This window comes from Coregonus lavaretus (genome assembly GCF_964263955.1).
Source record: "Coregonus lavaretus genome assembly, chromosome: 16".
In the NCBI taxonomy this organism is placed as follows: Eukaryota; Metazoa; Chordata; class Actinopteri; order Salmoniformes; family Salmonidae; genus Coregonus; species Coregonus lavaretus.
In genome coordinates, this window is record NC_140003.1 from 30,748,981 (window position 1) to 30,772,793 (window position 23,813).

At 44.0% G+C, this 23,813-nt stretch overlaps 1 protein-coding gene across 1 annotated transcript; it reads left to right on the forward strand.

The window, feature by feature from the left end:
• Positions 1-3,557: 3,557 nt before the first annotated feature.
• Positions 3,558-8,890, forward strand: lacc1 (laccase (multicopper oxidoreductase) domain containing 1; the record flags this gene model as incomplete). The annotated part of the gene is made up of 5 exons (XM_084179161.1): positions 3,558-4,110; positions 4,210-4,388; positions 5,648-5,816; positions 5,920-6,145; positions 8,704-8,890. Exons 1-5 carry the CDS (start codon positions 3,582-3,584, stop codon positions 8,888-8,890), a joined length of 1,290 nt encoding a protein of 429 aa, XP_084035287.1. The 5' UTR covers positions 3,558-3,581.
• Between the last annotated feature and the right edge of the window lie 14,923 nt (positions 8,891-23,813).

The window sequence follows — 23,813 nt, forward strand, 5'->3', positions numbered from 1 at the left end:
ACATGCTCATGTTATTTATGTTAGTGTAGGGTGAGCTGCACACAGTGGACTTCCTACTAGGGCACACCGCCTCAGTGCTAACAGTATAACTCTGGTTCATAGGCACATGATTACAGCATACAATAGCTGTAGGATCAGCAGAGGCATTCAGGGCAGTTAGAGGGACATAAATTAGGTTACTTACATTGTCTACCAACGCCCCTGGGATAATGTTCATTTGCGGAAGCATTATGACAACTCAGCGACACAATGATAGGGATTAACTGAGCTGGGTTTGGGTCATTGATAAGTCCTTGTCTCAACACAGCCTTATAATGCTGTGAAAGGATCCAGGAACTCAAATGATTTGGGTGGATCCTATCATTATAAACCGAGCTTTGTTTCCAGAAGGTGTCAAAATTGTCAATAAATGTTTCACGCACAGAGCTGCAATAGTCACGTAGCCAGTTATGGAGGGCTAAACGTCTGCTGAAATGTTCAATGCCACGATTTAGGGATGGCACAGGGCCAGATAATATGGGGCGTTTGTTGGTGTCAACCAGAGACCCAATCAGTTCTTTAAAATCCATCTTCAGCTGTTCTGAGCTGCCCTTCATAATGTCATGGAATCTCACATGAACTATGATAGACTACATTTCCTGATGCAGGTTTAAAAATGTTTGGGAGCAGCTTATTGATGTCCTGTACTCGTGCTCCAGGATAGCACAATGTTTTTGCTCCAGGGCCTCAGACATTTCTCACCATTGAACTGCCCAATACAACGGCCGGACAAGGGGATGGAGAAATTCACCCATTCCTACTGCTCACACAATTAGTGGAACCTTTCACGGGCCCATGAGAAGCAGGATAGCGTACGCCCGCAGTTCCCGGCGATAGGTCCAGACCTCCCACAGCAGGAAGAGCCCTGTTAGATCCAGAGAGAGGGAAAGGAGCTGAACTCAACGACAAAGCCGCTGTTGGAGTCAGAGCAGTTGGAGTCAGCACAGCTGTCGCAGACACAAGCAGTCCCAACGATGAAGGCGCAGGTAGATCAGGCACCAGGGCGGCGAATCTATTCTTCATGTCGATCTGCTAATAAATTATATGGACACTGTGTGAAATAATAGGGGTTGACATAATTTTTTTATAACTACCCCCTTCCTCTGTCCCCCATACATACAACATCTGTAAGGTCCCTCAGTCAAACAGATTGAACTACAAAGACCAGGGAGCTTTTCGAAAGCCTCATAAAGAAGGGCAGTGATTGGTAGATGGGTAACAATAACAAATCAGACGTTGAATATTATCTTTAAGCATGGTCAAGTTAATAATTATGCTGTGGATGATGTATTAAACCATCCAGACACATCAAAGATGCTGTCTTCCTTCTGAACTGAGCTGCAGGACAGGAAGGAAACTGCTTAGGGATGTCACAATGAAGTGATTTTAAAACAGCTAGAGTTCAATGGCTGTGATGGGAGAAAACGGAGGATGGATCAACAACATTGTAGTGGCTCCACAATAATGGTCTAAATGACAGAATGAAAAGAAGAATATAAATATACAGAATAAAAAGTCAAAAACTAAAGTAATTAGTAACTGCCTCCCTCCTTATTTTTAAGCATGGTGGTGGCTGCATCATGGTATGGGTATGCTTGACATCGGCAAAGGATGGGTAGTTATTCAGGATGAAAAGAAACAGCATGGAGCTAAGCACAGGCAAAATCCTAGAGGAAAACCTGCTTCACAACAGACACTGAGAGAGGAATTCATCTTTCAGCATCTTTTTAACCTACAACACAAAGCCAAATCTTCACTGGAGTTACTTGCCAAGAAGTCAGTGAACGTTCCTACGTGGCCAAGTTTCAGTTTTGATTTAAATCTGCTTGAAAATCTATGTCAAGACTTTAAAATTGCTGTCTAGCCATGATCCCCAACACCTTGACAGAGCTTGAAGAATTTTGAAAAGAATAATGGGCAAATATTGCTCTTACATTTACATTTTAGTCATTTAGCAGACGCTCTTATCCAGAGCGACTTACAGTTAGTGAATACATATTTTTGTATTTTTTTTGTAATACTGGCCCCCCATGGGAATCGAACCCACAACCCTGGCGTTGCAAACGCCATGCTCTATCAACTGAGCTACATCCCTGCCGGCCATTCCCTCCCCTACCCTGGACGACGCTGGGCCAATTGTGCGTCGCCCATGAGTCTCCCGGTCGCGGCCGGCTGCGACAGAGCCTGGATTCGAACCAGGATCTCTAGTGGCACAGTTAGCACTGCGATGCGGCGCCTTAGACCACTGCGCCACTCAGGAGATTATGGAGGGCTAAACGTCTGCTGAAATGTTCAATGCCACGATTTAGGGATGGCACAGGGCCAGATAATATGGGGCGTTTGTTGGTGTCAAGCAGAGACCCAATCAGTTCTTTAAAATCCATCTTCAGCTGTTCTGAGCTGCCCTTCATAATGTCATGGAATCTCACATGAACTATGATAGACTACATTTCCTGATGCAGGTTTAAAAATGTACTCGTGCTGTACCCACCTCTTATGAGACTCACAGCTGTAATCGCTGCCAAAGGTGTTTCTAACATGTATTGACTCAGGGGGGTGAATACTTATCTAATCAAGGTATATTAGTGTTTTTTTTTTCATTAATACAAAAAAATAGATACTTTTTCTTCCACTTTGAGTATTTTGTGTAGCGTGTACAATAAAACGACAATTAAATCCATTTGAATCCGACTTTGTAACACAATAAAATGTGAATAAATCCTAGGGGGGTGTAGACTTTCCATAGGCACTGCACTGTACATTAACTTTCGATTCAATTTGACATCCTGCAATTGAGACCTGGAGAGGACAGAGGAGGTTTGTCATAATCACCTGACACAGCACACCCTTGAGCAAGCCTGTCTGTTGTCTTGTTTGTATTTACAGTAGCCTACTTCCTCTTCATCTAACCAAACCAGCACAAAAATGGCCAGACATTATTTATAAAGTATGAATGATAGGACATGGCTATGAGGAAGTTATGGGTCTTCAAAACAATAAAAGGGATTGAAGAGGAACAGTCAGAAAGGTAAAAGATTAGATTACCGCTGTTTACCTGTGTACAGTCCGTCGCAGAAACCCCACCCTGGAATTTCCCCGGAGGCAAACGTAACTAGTTACCACAGCTACAAAGTCATAGAAATGGCTAAACCCCCGCCTATTTCTAAAATGTATCTTCTTAAAATCTGATTTGAAACCTAACCCTAACCACGCAGCTAACATTATGCCTAACCCTGACCTTAAATTAAGACAAAAAGCAAATTTTAGTTTTCATGAATTTTTACGACATAGACCATTTTGACTTTGTGGCTGTGGTAACTAGTAATAACCCCTGAGGGCGGGAACAGTGCTATGCAAGGAGGAAGTTCAAACTCTCCGCTGGAGTTTCTGAAAGCGGCATGTTGACGCATGAAACATGTTCCTCTCTGCATAAAAAGGCACATCGCCTCTGGAAATTCGGCATTCATAACACACTTTTAGAGAAGCTTTTGTCCAGTAGTTAAGTTATTTCCGTTTGGATCTCATTGCATTTACCTGACAACATGTCAGAAGTCTTCATTATAGATATAATTCACTGTCGGTGTCCGCAGCACAGCTCGTGCGTGGAGAGGCAAATAAAAAGCGTCACAGGTAGGAGCGATGTCGGCTTTCAAATCTATCTACTATTTCAACCACACGGTCAACGTTGTAATGCAAACGGCGAGAACACGGTGTCTTTGCTGGAAACGTTTTCCAGTCAGAAGACAAACGTCCACGTATTGGACTACACCACTGTTACGGAGTCTTGGTACCGTTTCAAACTAGCCGTGGACCAACTAGACTTGCGAACGGTTCGGGTCTTCACCTCAAAAAACAGGAGGCAGATGTTTGAAGCATACCATGAGCAACTTTTCACGGAGGTGTACACGTTTGAGTACGTCACATCCAATGATCTCCCGTGCCCTGGTCACATGCAATGCGACTCACCTTTCGCTCCACCTGTCAGTGAGGTCAGAGAGGAGGTCAGAAGCTTTCTGCAGCAGTTACACGCTAAAGGAGACATCACTATACTGAGGTCCACTTTAATTTCAGGTAGGTGTGTGTAATACACTATCAATTACTGTAGTGTAATATTAGGCTGAACTATCATTCAGCAACCAGTGAACAGTCCATCCATCTCTCTCTCTGTAGACTGTTTCTCCCATGGGTTCACCACGCGTACAGGAGGTATTTCCTCCATCTCCACCCTCTCCTCTCTCAACCTGTTCAGTAGCTCCAGACGCAGAGACTCCAGGACCCTCGTAGCCGAGAACATCCGCCGACTAGCCCAAAAGGCTGGGTTCTACCCCCGACTACTGCACCTGGTCAAGGTACGACAGTACAGCAAATAACATTATTGTAGACTCCCTGAATGTAAGTGTAGCACGGCCTCTGCCAAGAGGTCAACCAGAAGAAGACTAGCAACAGAGGTTGAATTATATAGTGACTTTTAGAAACGGACACGCTCTCAGTATAGTGATGTAGGTCTTTAGATGTTGTACACATTAAATTGTGTCATTCCGAACTGTATCCGCAACGTTATAATCCATTTTGGTCGAGTTTCCCCCACACAGTTGTGCAGGCCGAGCGTGTCCCTATAGTACACGAACACAGCCCACGCAGCACTGCTGGTAGGTAGAAGAAACGTCTCGAGTTGCACAAAAGGGAATATAACATTGCGGATAAAGTTCGAAATGACACATTGTCATGTGTACAACATCTAAAGACCTACATCACTGTACTGAGAGCGTGTCCGTTTCTAAAAGGACGTATTTGCGTGTTTTTGTAGCTTTTATTAATATATTTTGCGTGCCCTGATACTACACAACAAGCAATGAGGAAGTGAATCGCAGCTTATGATCAAAGAGCCACAGTAGCCTACTTAACCACTATTAAAACTAACTTAAAGCGGGTGCAGCCTCATTGTTCACAGTAAACACGCACCGGAAGTTGCATAGAATTTTCACAACGTTCAAGTTTGCACTCAGCAGACCTGAAATTTGCTGACGTGAGGAATTTTTTTTAGAGGGAACATTGGTCTGGACCCTTCTATAACAAGCCATTTACATCAAAAATAGAGATTTACTTCAGACATAGGAAAAAGTACCAATGTAACAGAACAAATGGCATTTTAAACTAATAGGAGAATGGTTCAATTATAATTAATTAGAGACCCCCCAAAGTTTGACTTTGTTGCATTTAGGGGCACTCATGTCTCATTCAGGGGGTCTGAGACCCCCCTGGGCCCCCCGTATTTCGCACTCTGACTGGCCACGCCTCTTAACCTTGTTCCTCTCTAGGTTTTTTCCTAGGTTCCTGCCTTTTTAGGGAGTGTTTCCTAGCCACTGTGCTTCTGCTTCTGCAAAGCTTGCTCTTTGGGGTTTTAGGCTGGGTATCTGTAAAACACTGTGACAACTGCTGATGTAAAAAGGGCTTTATAAAATACATTTGATTGATTGAGGTCTAGACCGTTATGGCACAGGGAGGTAGTGCACTTGTTCTGTACAGCGTATAACACTCACTCCAGTAGGTTGTAGAAAACATCACTGACATCATTGAGTGGTTAATGCTGATTAGCTGTTCCTGCCAGGTGAACCACGGCAGTGACGTATGGGTGATGGGAAAGGAGGAGGAGCCACAGGACTATGATGGTATCGTAACCAATCAGAGAGGTGTTGTCATAGCTGCTCCAGGAGCTGACTGCATGCCCCTCCTCTTCACTGACCCCGTGACCAGGGTCATCGGAGTAGCTCACGCTGGTGAGACACACACACTTTAGGTACAAGACAGTATTCATATTCTGCAGAAAGATGTCTTCTGGTGCATCATTATAAAGTGTTCCTTTGTGTTTCCCTCTCTCAGGATGGAAAGGAACCCTGATGGGTGTTGCCATGGCTACAGTCAACGCCATGGTGATGGGGTTCGGCAGCAGGGCATGTGATGTCACCGTGGTGATCGGGCCGTCGGTGGGGGCCTGTTGCTTTACACTGGAGAGAGAGCAGGCTGCAGAGTTCTACTCTATACACCCTGACTGTGTTCCTGACATGGCCGAGACCAGGCCTCACGTCAACATACGACTAGCCACCAGGTTAGTTTGGCCAACTATGCAACATATAGACAAATAGCGCGTTCAAGCGGATCCCTTTTCTCAAGCCGTTGAACATCGTTGGTCACTGCCTTTCAAAGTGTTGCATTATGGGGATAAAAATTGTCCGACTTGCGCCTATATGTCAACTGCATGAACTTTACAAAAATCATGTGACCAAGTTTCTGCAGTTCCTCTTCACCAACTTCATCCTGCAGCCATCGCCTGCATTGTGGGAGGCTCTATTGTCAACCAATCATTCGTTTTTTTTGTTTGACCCACGCGAACGTGTCAAAAGACATGACTGAAACAGGAACTATCTTTTCCGCGATTTGTGTATACAGTGGATATATATACAAATGAATGTGATATTTGAGTCTCTCTCTCGCTAATTGATTGTACAATGTACACATACAGTGCATTCGGAAAGTATTCAGACCCATTTACTTTTTCCGCATTTTGTTACGTTACAGCCTTATTCTAAAATGGATGAAATATATTTTTTCTCATCAATCTACACACAATACCTCATAATGACAAAGCGAAAACTGGTTTTTATAAATCTTTGCAAATGTATAAATGTTTTAAAACATATACCTTATTTACATAAGTATTCAGACCCTTTGCTATGAGACTCGAAATTTAGCTCAGGTGCATCCTGTTTCCATTGATCATCCTTGTGATGTATCTACAACTTGATTGGAGTCCACCTGTGGTATATTCAATTGATTGAACTTGATTTGGAAAGGCACACACCTGTCCACAGTTGAAAGTGCATGTCAGAGCAAAAACCAAGCCATGAGAACACAGTGGCCTCCATCATTCTTAAATGGAAGAAGTTTGGAACCACCAAGACTCTTCTTAGAGCTGGCCACCCGGCCAAACTGAGCAATTGGTGGAGAAGGGCCTTGGTCAGAGAGGTGACCAAGAACCCAATGGTCACTCTGACAGAGCTCCAGTTCCTCTGTGGATATGGGAGAACCTTCCAGAAGGACAACCATCTCTGCAGTACTCCACTAATCAGGCCTTTATGGTAGAGTGGCCAGACGGAAGCCACTCCTCAATAAAATGCACATGACAGCCCGCTTGGAGTTTGCCAAAAGGCACCTAAAGGACTCTCAGACCATGAGAAACAAGATTCTCTGGTCTGATGAAACCAAGATTGAACTCTTTAGCCTGAATGCCAAGCGTCACGTCTGGAGGAAACCTGGCACCATCCCTACGGTGAAGCATGGTGGTTGCAGCATTATGCTGTGGGGATGTTTTTCAGCGTCAGGGACTGGGAAACTAGTCAGGATCGAGAGAAGGATGAACGGAGCAAAGTACAGAGATCCTTGATGAAAGGACCTCAGACTGGGGCGAAGGTTCACCTTCCAACAGGACAACAACCCTAAGGACACAGCCAAGACAACGCAGGAGTGGCTTCGGGACAAGTCTCTGAATGTCCTTGAGTGGCCAAGTCAGAGCCCAGACTTGAACCCTAGCGAACATCTCTGGAGAGACCTGAAAATAGCTGTGCAGCGATGCTCCCCATCCAACCTAACAGAGTTTGAGAGGATCTGCAGAGAAGAATGGGAGAAACTCCCCAAATACAGGTGTGCCAAGCTTGTAGCGTCCTACCCAAGAAGACTCAAAGGTGCTTCAACAAAGTACTGAGTAAAGGGTCTGAATACTTATGTAAATGTGATATTTCCGTTTATCTTTTTATAAATTTGAAAAAAATTCTAAAACCCTTTTTTTGCTTTGTCATTATGGGATATTGTGTGTAGATTGAAGAGGGGGGGGGAAACAATTTAATCCATTTTAGAATAAGGCTGTAACGTAACAAAATGTGGAAAAAGTCAAGGGGTCTGAATACTTTCCAAATACACTGTATATTATTTCAGTTTGTGAGTGTGTGATATGGGGGTTGGAGACATAGAAAGAAAACCTTTTATAAACAATGGCAACACTGCCATGTTGCTCTGAGCCTTGCTGTTGGAAAACCACATGAATATCCGACTTTCGGCTGTAGGAGTTGCACCTCACCCGACAGTCAGTTGCTTGAGCCTTACCACTCAGGCGCGCCCAATGACTTTATGGTCTTTCTCTGACGTACTGTCATTAAATCACTGACATAATAAATAAAAAAAAGCATTGACTCCCAGTTGAAATAACACCACAGGGTCAATAATGAGGTCAAACTATGATGGGGTTTTTATGATGGGTGCTGCTAGACTGGAGAGTCACCTGATTGATTTCCTATGGGCTGTTACTGGGTTACCGCACCCCCCCCCCCCCCACCCCACCCCCAGCCACTCATCTGATTGCAAACACAAAAGTCATGCCCTGGGAGTGATGTCTTTGATTGGATACTGGTTGTATGGGGTGATACTGTTGAAATGATCATTAGTCCCATCAGGTCTAACCAGCAGAATGATGGAGTCAAACTAAAGCGGCAGTATTTCTTCTGAACACATAGTTCACCCAGGGGCATGCTGACCATGGAATACAATCTACATTGTTTAGATCAGGGTCTCCTCTCCTCCCATGTTTTTAAACCTTCACGTTCTCCATTCCAGAATACTTCTCCAGAGGGGTGGGGTCCTGCCTGAGCGTATCCATGATGACACAGTGACTGACAGGCCGAGTGTGACCCTGTGCACCTCCTGTCACCCTGAGGCCTTCTTCTCCCACGTCAGGGACGGGCTTGACTTCGGAACACAGATGGGCTTCCTGTGGATGGACGAAACAGGAACTACTGACTAATTCAGTAGTTCACAACACTGAATTAATTTATGTACACTACCGTTCAAAAGTTTGGAGTCACTTAGAAATGTCCTTGTTTTCGAAAGAAAAGCAATTATTTTGATTTGTAATGAAATATCTACATAGGCGTACAGAGGCCCATTATCAGCAACCATCAGTCCTGTGTTCCAATGGCACATTGTGTTTGCTAATCCAAGTTTATCATTTAAAAAGGCTAATTGATCATTAGAAAACCCTTTTGCAATTATGTTAGCACAGCTCAGCAAGAGGACAAATACATTAGTGTCTAGTTTGAGAAACAGACGCCTCACAGGTCCTCAACCGGCAGCCTCATTAAATAGTACCCGCAAAACACCAGTCTCAACGTCAACAGTGAAGAGGCGACTCCGGGATGCTGACCTTCTAGGCAGAGTTGCAAAGAAAATATTTTATTTTTATTGGCCAGTCTGAGATATGACTTTTTCTTTGCAACTCTGCCTAGGTCAGCATCCCGGAGTCGCCTCTTCACTGTTGACGTTGAGACTGGTGTTTTGCGGGTACTATTTAATGAAGCTGCAAGTTGGGGACTAGTGAGGCGTCTGTTTCTCAAACTAGACACTCTAATGTATTTGTCCTCTTGCTCAGTTGTGCACAGGGCCTCCCACTCCTCTTTCTATTCTGGTTAGAGCCAGTTTGCGCTGTTCTGTGAAGGGAGTAGTACACAGCGTTGGACGAGATCTTCAGTTTCTTGGCAATGTCTCGCATGGAATAGCCTTCATTTCTCCGAACAAGAATAGACTGACGAGTGTCAGAAGAAAGTTATTTGTTTCTGGCCATTTTGAGCCTGTAATCGAACCCACAATTGCTGATGCTCCAAATACTCAACTAGTCTCAAGAAGGCCAGTTTTATTGCTTCTTGAGTCAGCACAACAGTTTTCAGCTGTGCTAACATAATTGCAAAAGGGTTTTCTAATGATCAATTAGCCTTTTAAAATGATAAACTTGGATTAGCAAACACAACGTGCCATTGGAACACAGGACTGATGGTTGTTGATAATGGGCCTCTGTATGCCTATGTAGATATTCCATTACAAATCAGCCGTTTCCAGCTACAATGGCCATTTACAACATTAACAATGTCTACATTGTATTTCTGATCAATTTGATGTTATTATAATGGACAAAAAAATGGCTTTTCTTTCAAAAACAAGGGAATTTCTAAGTGACCCCAAACTTTTGAATGGTAGTGTATATTAAATGCATATATAACCATGTCTGTCTGTGGGAAAGTTGCACGCAACATAAAAGCGGTACATTCCAGATATGATTAATCTTTACCATGGATATTCACTTCATATTCATACACTTAATGTTTCTGTGGAATACAGTAGTGTTTATCTTAGTCTCAGTCTCTTTATTTTAAAGATCTCAGGAATCCTGTCAGTATGAATAGGCCATGTGGGGTGCACGTAAATGAAAACCCAATATTGAAAGTTTGATTCAAATAAATTCAATATATTTTGTATTATCTTGTATTTTAGTGTTTTATGCGGCCATGGTCTATTAAAGCTACTGTTAAACACTTCTTAACTGCATTGTATAAATTCCACACCAGCTACTTCAATTAAACCTGACTAATTAAGACCAACAGCTGTGCTTAATCTGGCCCACTATAATAACCTAACCACACGGAGAGGGGGAGAGAGAGAGAGGGGGGAGACAGACAGAGAGAGGGGGGAGACAGACAGAGGGGGGGAGACAGACAGAGAGGGGGAGAGAGATTGGGGGAGACAGACACAGAGGGGGAGAGCGAGAGGGGGAGAGGGGGGGAGACAGACAGAGAGGGGGAGAGACAGACAGAGAGGGGGAGAGAGAGAGGGGGAGACAGATGCGAGAGGGGGAGAGCGAGAGGGGGAGACAGACAGAGAGGGGGGAGACAGACAGAGAGAGAGAGGGGGAGAGAGACAGGGAGAGAGAGGGGGGGGACAGACACAGAGAGGAGGGGAGACAGACACAGAGAGGAGGGGAGACAGACACAGAGAGGGGGGGGGGACTGAGGGAGAGAAAGAGAAAGGACAGAGAGTGGATGGATTGCAGTGTAGGTGCTATAGGTAGTGTTGTTGCAGACAGTGGACGCTAAGGGGCAGTATTAGCTTTGTTATAAGTAGTAGGTATGTTTTGCTGGGAGAATGAGTCAAGACACTGGGGGATATAGGCCTCTAAACACGGTAGTGTCCTCAAATATCAGCAACCCTATGAACAGGTTCAGACCTCTGGACTTAATGGCTTAGGTGCTGGACTAATCTATGTAAGGTTGAGAGTTTAGCCAGGACAACGTGCCATGGGATCTCTAATAGGGCTCCTGAGTGGCGCAGCGGTCTAAGGCACTGCATCTCAGTGCTTGAGGCGTCACTACAGACCCCCTGGTTCAATTCCAGGCTGTATAACAACCGGCCGTGAATGGGAGTCCCATAGGGCGGCGCACAATTGGCCCAGCGTCGTCCGGTGTTGGCGAATTTGTTCTTAACTGACTTGCCTAGTAAAATAAAATAAAAAAATAGGCTCTGAAAATACACATACACACTCAGACATATTGGAGCTGGCAGAACTCGGATGACAGTGTGTGACTTTAGGTGTGTCAGTGTTAATGATATCAGAGTCTACCACCCCATCATCTTGCCAGAACAGCACAGGAAGCCACGGCCTGAGAGGGTGAGACATATACAGTGTCTTGCAAAAGTATTCATCCCCCTTGGCATTTTTCCTATTTTGTTGCATTACAACCTGTAACTGAAATTGATTTTTATTTGGATTTCATGTAATGGACATACACAAAATAGTCCAAATTGGTGAAGTGAAATGAAAAAAATAACAAACAAAAAAATTACGGAAAAGTGGCGCGTGCATACAGTGGGGAAAAAAAGTATTTAGTCAGCCACCAATTGTGCAAGTTCTCCCACTTAAAAAGATGAGAGAGGCCTGTAATTTTCATCATAGGTACACGTCAACTATGACAGACAAATTGAGATTTTTTTTCTCCAGAAAATCACATTGTAGGATTTTTTATGAAATTATTTGCAAATTATGGTGGAAAATAAGTATTTGGTCACCTACAAACAAGCAAGATTTCTGGCTCTCACAGACCTGTAACTTATTCTTTAAGAGGCTCCTCTGTCCTCCACTCGTTACCTGTATTAATGGCACCTGTTTGAACTTGTTATCAGTATAAAAGACACCTGTCCACAACCTCAAACAGTCACACTCCAAACTCCACTATGGCCAAGACCAAAGAGCTGTCAAAGGACACCAGAAACAAAATTGTAGACCTACACCAGGCTGGGAAGACTGAATCTGCAATAGGTAAGCAGCTTGGTTTGAAGAAATCAACTGTGGGAGCAATTATTAGGAAATGGAAGACATACAAGACCACTGATAATCTCCCTCGATCTAGGGCTCCACACAAGATCTCACCCCGTGGGGTCAAAATGATCACAAGAACGGTGAGCAAAAATCCCAGAACCACACGGGGGGACCTAGTGAATGACCTGCAGAGAGCTGGGACCAAAGTAACAAAGCCTACCATCAGTAACACACTACGCCGCCAGGGACTCAAATCCTGCAGTGCAAGACGTGTCCCCCTGCTTAAGCCAGTACATGTCCAGGCCCGTCTGAAGTTTGCTAGAGTGCATTTGGATGATCCAGAAGAGGATTGGGAGAATGTCATGTGGTCAGATGAAACCAAAATATAACTTTTTGGTAAAAACTCAACTCGTCGTGTTTGGAGGACAAAGAATGCTGAGTTGCATCCAAAGAACACCATACCTACTGTGAAGCATGGGGGTGGAAACATCATGCTTTGGGGCTGTTTTTCTGCAAAGGGACCAGGACGACTGATCCGTGTAAAGGAAAGAATGAATGGGGCCATGTATCGTGAGATTTTGAGTGAAAACCTCCTTCCATCAGCAAGGGCATTGAAGATGAAACGTGGCTGGGTCTTTCAGCATGACAATGACCCAAACACACCGCCCGGGCAACGAAGGAGTGGCTTCGTAAGAAGCATTTCAAGGTCCTGGAGTGGCCTAGCCAGTCTCCAGATCTCAACCCCATAGAAAATCATTGGAGGGAGTTGAAAGTCTGTGTTGCCCAGCGACAGCCCCAAAACATCACTGCTCTAGAGGAGATCTGCATGGAGGAATGGGCCAAAATACCAGCAACAGTGTGTGAAAACCTTGTGAAGACTTACAGAAAACATTTTACCTGTGTCATTGCCAACAAAGGGTATATAACAAAGTATTGAGAAACTTTTGTTATTGACCAAATACTTATTTTCCACCATAATTTGCAAATAAATTCATAAAAATCCTACAATGTGATTTTCTGGATTTTTTTTTCTAATTTTGTCTGTCAAAGTTGACGTGTACCTATGATAAAATTACAGGCCTCTCTCATCTTTTTAAGTGGGAGAACTTGCACAATTGGTGGATGACTAAATACTTTTTTTCCCCACTGTATGTATTCACCCCCTTTGCTATGAAGTCCCTGAATAAGATCTGGTGCAACCAATTACCTTTAGAAGTCACATAATTAGTTAAATATAGTCCACCTGTGTGCAATCTAAGTGTCACATGATCTCAGTATATATACACCTGTTCTGAAAGGCCCCAGAGTCTGCAACACCACTAAGCAAGGGGCACCACCAAGCAAGCGGCACCATGAAGACCAAGGAGCTCTCCAAACAGGTCAGGGACTAAGTTGTGGAGAAGTACAGATCAGGGTTGGGTTATAAAACAATATCCGAAACTTTGAACATCCCACGGAGCACCATTAAATCCATTATAATAAAATGGAAAGATATGGCACCACAACAAACCTGCCAAGAAAGGGCCGCCCACCAAAACTCACGGACCAGGCAAGGAGGGCATTAATCAGAGAGGCAACAAAGAGATCAAAGATAACCCTGAAGGAGCTGCAAAGCTCCACAGTGGAGATTGGAGTATCCGTCCATAGGACCACATTAAGCCGTACATTCCACAGAGCTGGGCTTTACTGAAGAGTGGCCAGAAAAAGCCATTGCTTAAAAAAAAAATAAGCAAACACGTTTGGTGTTCCCCAAACATACGGAAGAAGGTACTCTGGTCAGATGAGACTAAAATTGAGCTTTATGGCCATCAAGGAAAACGCTTTGTTTGGCGCAAACCCAACACCTCTCATCACCCCGAGAACACCATCCCCACAGTGAAGCATGGTGGTGGCAACATCATGCTGTGGGAATGTTTTTCATCGGCAGGGACTGGGAAACTGGTCAGAATTGAAGGAATGATGGATGGCGCTAAATACAGGGAAATTCCTGAGGGAAACCTGTTTCAGTCTTCCAGAGATTTGATACTGGGACGGAGGTTCACCTTCCAGCAGGACAATGACCCTAAGCATACTGCTAAAGCAACACTTGAGTGGTTTAAGGGAAACATTTAAATGTCTTGGAATGGCCTCGTCAAAGCCCAGACCTCAATCCAATTGAGAATCTGTGGTATGATTTAAAGATTGCTGTACACCAGCGGAACCCATCCAACTTGAAGGAGCTGGAGCAGTTTGGCCTTGAGGAATGGGCAAAGATCCCGGCTAGATGTGCCAAGCTTATAGAGACATACCCCAAGAGACTTGCAGCTGTAATGCAAGTATTGACTTTGGGGGGGTGAATAGTTATGCACGCTCAAGTTTTCAGTTTTTTTGTGTTATTTCTTGTTTGTTTAACAATAAAACATATTTTGCATCTTCAAAGTGGTAGGCATGTTGTGTAAATGAAATGATACAAACCCCAAAAAATCTATTTTAATTCCAGGTTGTAAGGCAACAAAATAGTAAAAATGCCAAGAGGGGTGAATACTTTCGCAAGCCACTGTACACCCTTCCTGGGGTCAGCTGGTGTGTCTGTGTGACCCGATCAGGCTTTAGCACCTGTGGTGTAATAGAACCTGTCGAGATCTTTAATCATTCATCTGCCAGTGTAATTACAGACTGCATCACCTCTGTCTGACTGACTGGACTAGTGTGACATGTACATGTATGTGTGTTTGTTGCATGTGTATGTGAATGTGTCAGTACCGTAGGAAGGAACACATTGCTGCAGTATTTTGCAGACATCGGTGTTGCATATTTGATTGTTTGCGTTCAAATTAATGGAAGCCTCTGTTAGGGATTCCCCTGTCCTTGTGTCCCCAATCTTCTTCCTTCTGACTGAACTTACCCTCCCAATAGTACGTAGGAAACAAGCACTGACAACAAATTAAACCATTGTTTTTGGGGAGGCAGGCAGGGTAGCCTCGCGGTTAACAGAGATGGGCCAGTAACCGAAAGGTTTCTGGTTCGTAATCCCCGAAAATCTGTCTGTTCCCTTGAGCAAGTCACTTAACCCTAATTGCTACTGTAAATCGCTCTGGATAAGAGTGTTTGCTAAATGGCGTAAATGTAAATTGTTTTGATATAAAGATTTGGTCCAATTTGATCCAGCAACAAAGCAACTGTTTTCTCTGTTTATTACAGACATGTGAGAGTGAGGATATACACCTAACCTCACTACTCTGTCTGTCTTTAGTAAACAGTTCTGAGAAATTAACTAGCTGTAAAGATGTTAAATCTATGATCTAGGGCGTTTTGGGTCTCTCTCTGTCTGCAGATTTCTCTGTCTCTCTTCTTTCCTCTGGGTCTGCAGACCATCATGAGACTGAGGGGAACTGGCTCTGGCTGTCACACGTGACGAGGAGGGGAGGGGAAAGAAAGGAGAGCAGAGATAGAATGGAGGAAGGGGGAGAAATAAACACAAAAGGAGCAGAGGAGTGAAGAGGAGGGGAGGGAAAAGGACTATGACTATACTAATACCACTTCTAACCACTTTTGATTTGATTGATAATCTAAACACAGTCAGTCTGAATGATCAGTCTCAGTCTAGTCACAGCCAGAGAGCAGCAAGTTCAAGACAAATCCGAAACTAATCACCAAGTTGTTGTGTCTGCAAATGGATGGTTCTCTCCAACATTCCAGACAGCACTCTCCCTCCCTTGTTTGCTTTTCCCTTCTTCTCTTTCACTTCTTCTCCCACTCTCTCTGTTTTACTTTCTCTTTCTCTCACTTTCTTTAGCTTTTTCTCTTTTGCCTTCTCTTAATCTTTTGTTTTCTCCCACGCTATCTATCTCTCTATCTGGTTTTATCTAGTTTAGAACGGCAGTAGTGAGACGGTCAGAGTCTTCTGTTGAGTAACTATAACTATAAATCTCTCTGTTTCATAACCACCACATGCAAACACATGTACTCTTCTCTGTTACTCCATACATTCATAGTGCACACACATACACACAGACATTTACCTACCCACACTATGTTTCATAACTGCCTCGCCTCTCTCTCCTCATATAATAATCATAACCACATAAACACTCACACTCACATATACACTCTGCTATACAGTAACTGTTTACACTGTCTCTGTGTACCCCCCAGACAGGCCTCCTGACCCTGGCCATGACAGATTTCAGTGTGTGGTGTGAGAGGACTTGGAAAACCACAAAGTGTTTCCTAAACACCAACCTGACTGCTTTTGTTTTGGAAAGAATGTGGTTAAGGAGGTTAGGATACACAATCCCACACAGCCAGCATTTCACAGCACCAGCCTGTGGCACGCAAGGCAACGCCAAACACACACACACACAGACACACACACACACATATCTCATTGTGACACAACACAATATTCATATATGTTTTACTGCAAACAGCCAGGGAGAAGGTCGAGGCCCGGCCTAGACAGAGGTTCAAGGAATAAATAGAAAGTCAGGGTAATTGAAATGGAACTCAGCACAGGGGGTTCCAAAATAAGTCTGTGTCGTTCCACCATTAGGTGCTTTTTTGAGTAGTGTAACTTGGTGAAAAAACTAAAAATTCATAGATGGCACTATGGATGCAAAGACTGACCATCCATGAGATCAAAGCTATCTTTTAACCATGTTTTCAATGTTCGTTGACAATTACATTGTTTACAAACAGTGGAGTAAAACAAGCTTATATTTTGGTTTCTAAAGGGGTAGGACAGTTGAACTAAGCTCATGAGGCATTTATATGTTATATTATTCTTCAAATTAATCACTAATCACATTAAATAAATAATAATCTTCAGAAATTACTTTGTGAAAGCAACAAACTAACTAGTGGAACAAGCAGTCTACCCTACAGTAAGGGTGATATCTGAGTCATTATCAGGATCGAGATGTGTGTGTCCTTGCCCTAACCTCTGGAATGAAACAGACATGCCAAGTCTTATATAAGAGTCTTCTTCTCTCCGTTCATCCCTCCTTTCTCTCTGTTTGAGTCTGTTGATGTTTCTCTCTGTCTCCAGGATCAGTTGCATGAGGATGGCAGCAGGGTGCATACACAGAAAGTACTACATTTATGGATATATCAAATAACCAACATACCGACGTGGCATGAGTTAGTTGCGTAAAGATACCGGTACACTCCGACATACCCAGAAGCACATGTGTTTTTAAGGCTCTGTTCCTAGTATCCTGATAGTACCCTGATAGTACTCTGCTCCCTCCCACCCCTTCAGAGTGTTCTTATTGTACAGCTTTATATAAATACCTCCATCTCCTCTCCAACCTCCCACTGCAGTCACACTCACAACCACCTAACACTCACCATTCAATCTAATTCCGTCACCCGGTTTCCTGGGATCAGTCAAAACCACTACTCTGCACTACACTGCGTTAATATTGCATGTTTGGATCTGTGTATTCAAACAAAGCAGTGTTCAAAAAATGGTCTGAAGAAAGAAGTCGTCCCGATGCTGAGACAGATTAGAGGAGTTAGAACTCTTAGATGAAGTTCTAAATTCCTCAACATTCTGTCTGTCTGCACAGAGTAGCCAGGAAACAGAGAGTGTCTGTAGAGCTTTAGGTATTGTTAGACTTTAAACTACCTCTTGTATAGAACATACTGTCTGCAGCCCTGACTCTATACCCTGGCTAGGCATCATACCCTGGGCTTGGCCTGGCTGCAGAGAGGAGAGTCTAGGATAACACTGCAGTGTGGAGCGGGTACAGTGGCACAATAGTACAGTGGTACAGTGGTACAGTGGTATGGATCTGTTGGCTGGGCTGCAGTGTGGGTCTTTCAACTTCCCCTCTCTCTAACTAATGCTGAGGCAGCAGCTAGCAGCTTTAACACACACCTGCAGGAGAGGAGCTGCCCTAGCGACACAGACACACACACACACACACACACACACACACACACACACACACACACACACACACACACACACAGACTGAATGTATAGCTATAGGTGGCTGATGGAGAATTAGAATTTTACTGGCACATATAAGAAACCATATTTGTCTTTTCCCTGCATGTCATACTGTCTATCTAATTAAAGTGATGGAGTGCCGTCTCTAGTAAGTAGAATTGAGGATAAAACAGACACTCTGCCTCCTCTGTTTCTCTGACTCTATTCTGGCTCTGGTCCCAGAGACACTGCTGACTGTCCTCTAGAGGAGGAGAGGGAAAGAGAGAGAGGAGAGAAGGAAGGAGAGAGGAGGTGCAGGTCATCAAGTTCGTTTTGGCAGACAGTTTGGTCATAAGCACAACAACTCAGCCGTGTCTCCTCTCTCTAGACTGAAGATAGGAGAGAGAGAGAGAGAGAGAGAGAGAGAGAGAGAGAGAGAGGTGAAATGTGTAGGGAGAGAGGGAATGCTGAGGTGATGTGTGTCTGGATGCTTCCAGGGCTCTGTTGTGAGAGCCTGCATGTGTAAGAGAGAGAGAGAGCGTCTGGTCTGACTCAGTAGCAGGGCTCACGTCACACACCAGCTCTCGGATCAGGGTAAACAAACACACCAGGGATGTTTTTATCTCTCTCCTTTTCCTCTCTTCCTCTCTCCTACCTCTTCTTCTCTCTCTCTCTCTCTCTCTGTCAGTCGATTCCCACGGGGGACCAGTATGAAAAAAGTATGAAAATGTATGCACTCACTACTGAAAGTCGCTCTGGATAAGAGCTGCTAAATGACTAAAATGTAAATGTAAAAATGTGGCATGGAGGAAGAGATGAAGGCACCACGGTGTTCCATCTCTGTGACCCAGCTACCTGGCATGACCACATTTTGGGTTTGCCCATCTGGCCAGCACACCCTCTCATCATGTCTATCCCTTTTCCCCTCCTCTCTTCCATGTGCATCTCCCCCCTTCTCCTTTCCCCCCACTTATCCTCCTCTCTCTCTCCCTTCTCCCCCTATCTCTCTCCCTTCTCCCCCATCTCCTTTCTTCTCAACACTTTCACCAACTATAACTACTCTGCAATATATTTATGAATAGAAGGCAATCTTATTCTTTCCATGATTTTCATTGCATGGATAGACCCAACTATAACTATGTAACTATTACACCCTCGCCCTACAATCTAAATATTATATACTTCTGTATGGTCTTCATCTCAATTCAAACTGCTGATGCATCTTCACAGTAAAAACTTCACACTGGCACGTGTGCTGTAAACCCAAAAACAAACTTAATGTGGAAAGCAGACCCACACACTGTATTTTTACTACAGGTGATGTTTTATTTTGGGAAGGGAAGGTAAAACAACTTGATCCTCCATATTAAGTGTGGGGGTCCACTCTTCTCTTTCCTGTAAGGATGTGCGTTTTAGCTGCCAACTTTACGTTATTTTCCTTTTTTCCATCGCAACTTTTTTCCCTTATTCAACTTTTTCACTCCGGACGCTTTATCTGGACATGGTTCATCAACATCTTCAACAGCCGAAGCTAAGTAGTAACATTAACATGATGTCTTCTAATTGCAGTCGCTGTACTCATAATATACAGGAGAATTCTCGCCTTACGGCGAGAATAGCTGTGCTACAAGCCCAGCTTCAGACGCAATCGTTAGGCAAGGGTAATATCAGTGTAGGAAAGGAAGAAACAGCGTCTGTGCCACCAGTAAGTACAGACAGTAACGTTAGTATAAATCCCCCCGCACAGTCCCCGCAGCCGGACAACTTTCTCATGGCTTCTGGAGGGAAATACTGTTGGAATGCTCAACCGGTGTCGCTCATTCAGCCGACAGAAACCTTCAACCGGTTTTCCCCATTATGTAGCGAGTCGGAGTCTGAGTCTGAGTCTTCTCTAGTCTCTACTCCTCCCGTTACGGGGTCTGAGACTCCGAAAGCTCCCACCATTAGCTCTGACAAATTGAAAACCCTAGTCATTGGCGACTCCATTACCCGCAGTATTAGACTTAAAACGAATCACCCAGCGATCATACACTGTTTACCAGGGGGCAGGGCTACCGACGTTAAGGCTAATCTAAAGATGGTGCTGGCTAAAGCTAAAACTGGCGAGTGTAGAGAGTATAGAGATATTGTTATCCACGTCGGCACCAACGATGTTAGGATGAAACAGTCAGAGGTCACCAAGTGCAACATAGCTTCAGCGTGTAAATCAGCTAGAAAGATGTGTCGGCATCGAGTAATTGTCTCTGGCCCCCTCCCAGTTAGGGGAAGTGACGAGCTCTACAGCAGAGTCTCAGCACTTAATCGCTGGTTGAAAACTGTTTTCTGCCCCTCCCAAAAGATAACATTTGTGGATAATTGGCCCTCTTTCTGGGACTCACCCACAAACAGGACCAAGCCTGACCTGCTGAGGAGTGACGGACTCCATCCTAGCTGGAGGGGTGCTCTCCTCTTATCTACCAACATAGATAGGGCTCTAACTCCTCTAGCCCCACAGTGAAATAGGGTGCAGGCCAGGCAGCAGGCTGTTAGCCAACCTGCCAGCTTAGTGGAGTCTGCCAATAGCACAGTCAGTGTAGTCAGCTCAGCCATACCCATTGAGACTGTGTCTGTGCCTCGATCTAGGTTGGGCAAAACTAAACATGGCGGTGTTCACCCTAGCAATCTTATTAGGATAAAGACCTCCTCCATTCCTGCCATTATTGAAAGAGATCGTGATACCTCACATCTCAAAATAGGGTTACTTAATGTTAGATCCCTCACTTCAAAGGCAGTCATAGTCAATGAACTAATCACTGATCATAATCTTGATGTGATTGGCCTGACTGAAACATGGCTTAAGCCTGATGAATTTGCTGTGTTAAATGAGGCCTCACCTCCTGGTTACACTAGTGACCATATTCCCCGTGCATCCCGCAAAGGCGGAGGTGTTGCTAACATTTACGATAGCAAATTTCAATTTACAAAAAAAAAAATGGCGTTTTCATCTTTTGAGCTTTTAGTCATCAAATCTATGCAGCCTACTCAATCACTTTTTATAGCTACTGTTTACAGGCCTCCTGGGCCATATACAGCGTTCCTCTCTGAGTTTCCTGAATTCCTATCAGACCTTGTAGTCATAGCAGATCATATTCTAATTTTTGGTGATTTTAATATTCACATGGAGAAGTCCACAGACCCACTCCAAAAGTCTTTCGGAGCCATTATCGACTCAGTGGGTTTTGTCCAACTTGTCTCTGGACCTACTCACTGCCACAGTCATACTCTGGACCTAGTTTTGTCCCATGGAATAAATGTTGTAGATCTTAATGTTTTTCCACAAAATCCTGGACTATCGGACCACCATTTTATTACGTTTGCAATCGCAACAAATAATCTGCTCAGACCCCAACCAAGGAGCATCAAAAGTCGTGCTATAAATTCTCAGACAACACAAAAATTCATTGATGCCCTTCCAGACTCCTTCTGCCTACCCAAGGACGTCAGAGGACAAAAATCAGTTAACCACTTAACTGAGGAACTCAATTTAACCTTGCGCAATACCCTAGATGCAGTTGCACCCCTAAAAACGAAAAACATTTGTCATAAGAAACTAGCTCCCTGGTATACAGAAAATACCCGAGCTTTGAAGCAAGCTTCCAGGAAATTGGAACGGAAATGGCGCCACACCAAACTGGAAGTCTTCCGACTAGCTTGGAAAGACAGTACCGTGCAGTACCGAAGAGCCCTCACTGCTGCTCGATCATCCTACTTTTCCAACTTAATCGAGGAAAATAAGAACAATCCAAAATTTCTTTTTGATACTGTTGCAAAGCTAACTAAAAAGCAGCATTCCCCAAGAGAGGATGGCTTTCACTTCAGCAGTGATAAATTCATGAACTTCTTTGAGGAAAAGATCATGACCATTAGAAAGCAAATTACGGACTCCTCTTTGAATCTGCGTATTCCTCCAGGGCTTAGCTGTCCTGGATCTGCACAGCTCTGCGAGGGCCTGGGATCGGGAGAGACACTTAAGTGTTTTAGTACTATATCTCTTGACACAATGATGAAAATAATCATGGCCTCTAAACCTTCAAGCTGCATACTGGATCCTATTCCTACTAAACTGCTGAAGGAGCTGCTTCCTGTGCTTGGCCCTCCTATGTTGAACATAATAAACAGCTCTCTATCCACCGGATGTGTACCAAACTCACTAAAAGTGGCAGTGATAAAGCCTCTCTTGAAAAAGCCAAACCTTGACCCGGAAAATATAAAAAACTATCGGCCTATATCGAATCTTCCATTCCTCTCAAAAATTTTAGAAAAAGCTGTTGCGCAGCAACTCACTGCCTTTCTGAAGACAAACAATGTATACGAAATGCTTCAGTCTGGTTTTAGACCCCATCATAGCACTGAGACTGCACTTGTGAAGGTGGTAAATGACCTTTTAATGGCGTCAGACCGAGGCTCTGCATCTGTCCTCGTGCTACTAGACCTTAGTGCTGCCTTTGACACCATCGATCACCACATTCTTTTGGAGAGACTGGAAACCCAAATTGGTCTACACGGACAAGTTCTGGCCTGGTTTAGATCCTACCTGTCGGAAAGATATCAGTTTGTCTCTGTGAATGGTCTGTCCTCCGACAAATCAACTGTACATTTCGGTGTTCCTCAAGGTTCCGTTTTAGGACCACTATTGTTTTCACTATATATTTTACCTCTTGGGGATGTTATTCGAAAACATAATGTTAACTTTCACTGCTATGCGGATGACACACAGCTGTACATTTCAATGAAGCATGGTGAAGCCCCAAAATTGCCCTCGCTAGAAGCCTGTGTTACAGACATAAGGAAGTGGATGGCTGAAAACTTTTTACTTTTAAACTCGGACAAAACAGAGATGCTTGTTCTAGGTCCCAAGAAACAAAGAGATCTTCTGTTAAATCTGACAATTAATCTTGATGGTTGTAAAGTCGTCTCAAATAAAACTGTGAAGGACCTAGGCGTTACTCTTGACCCTGATCTCTCTTTTGACGAACATATCAAGACTGTTTCAAGGACAGCTTTTTTCCATCTACGTAACATTGCAAAAATCAGAATTTTTTTGTCCAAAAATGATGCAGAAAAATTAATCCATGCATTTGTTACTTCTAGGTTAGACTACTGCAATGCTCTATTTTCCGGCTACCCGGATAAAGCACTAAATAAACTTCAGTTAGTGCTAAATACGGCTGCTAGAATCCTGACTAGAACCAAGAAATTTGATCATATTACTCCAGTGCTAGCTTCCCTACACTGGCTTCCTGTTAAGGCAAGGGCTGATTTCAAGGTTTTACTGTTAACCTATAAAGCGTTACATGGGCTTGCTCCTACCTATCTTTCCGAGTTGGTCCTGCCGTACATACCAATACGTACGCTACGGTCACAAGACGCAGGCCTCCTAATTGTCCCTAGAATTTCTAAGCAAACAGCGGGAGGCAGGGCTTTCTCCTATAGATCTCCATTTTTATGGAACAGTCTGCCTACCCATGTGAGAGACGCAGACTCGGTCTCAACCTTTAAGTCTTTACTGAAGACTTATCTCTTCAGTAGGTCATATGATTGAGTGTAGTCTGGCCCAGGAGTGTGAAGGTGAACGGAAAGGCTGGAGCAACGAACAGCCCTTGCTGTCTCTGCCAGGCCGGTTCCCCTCTC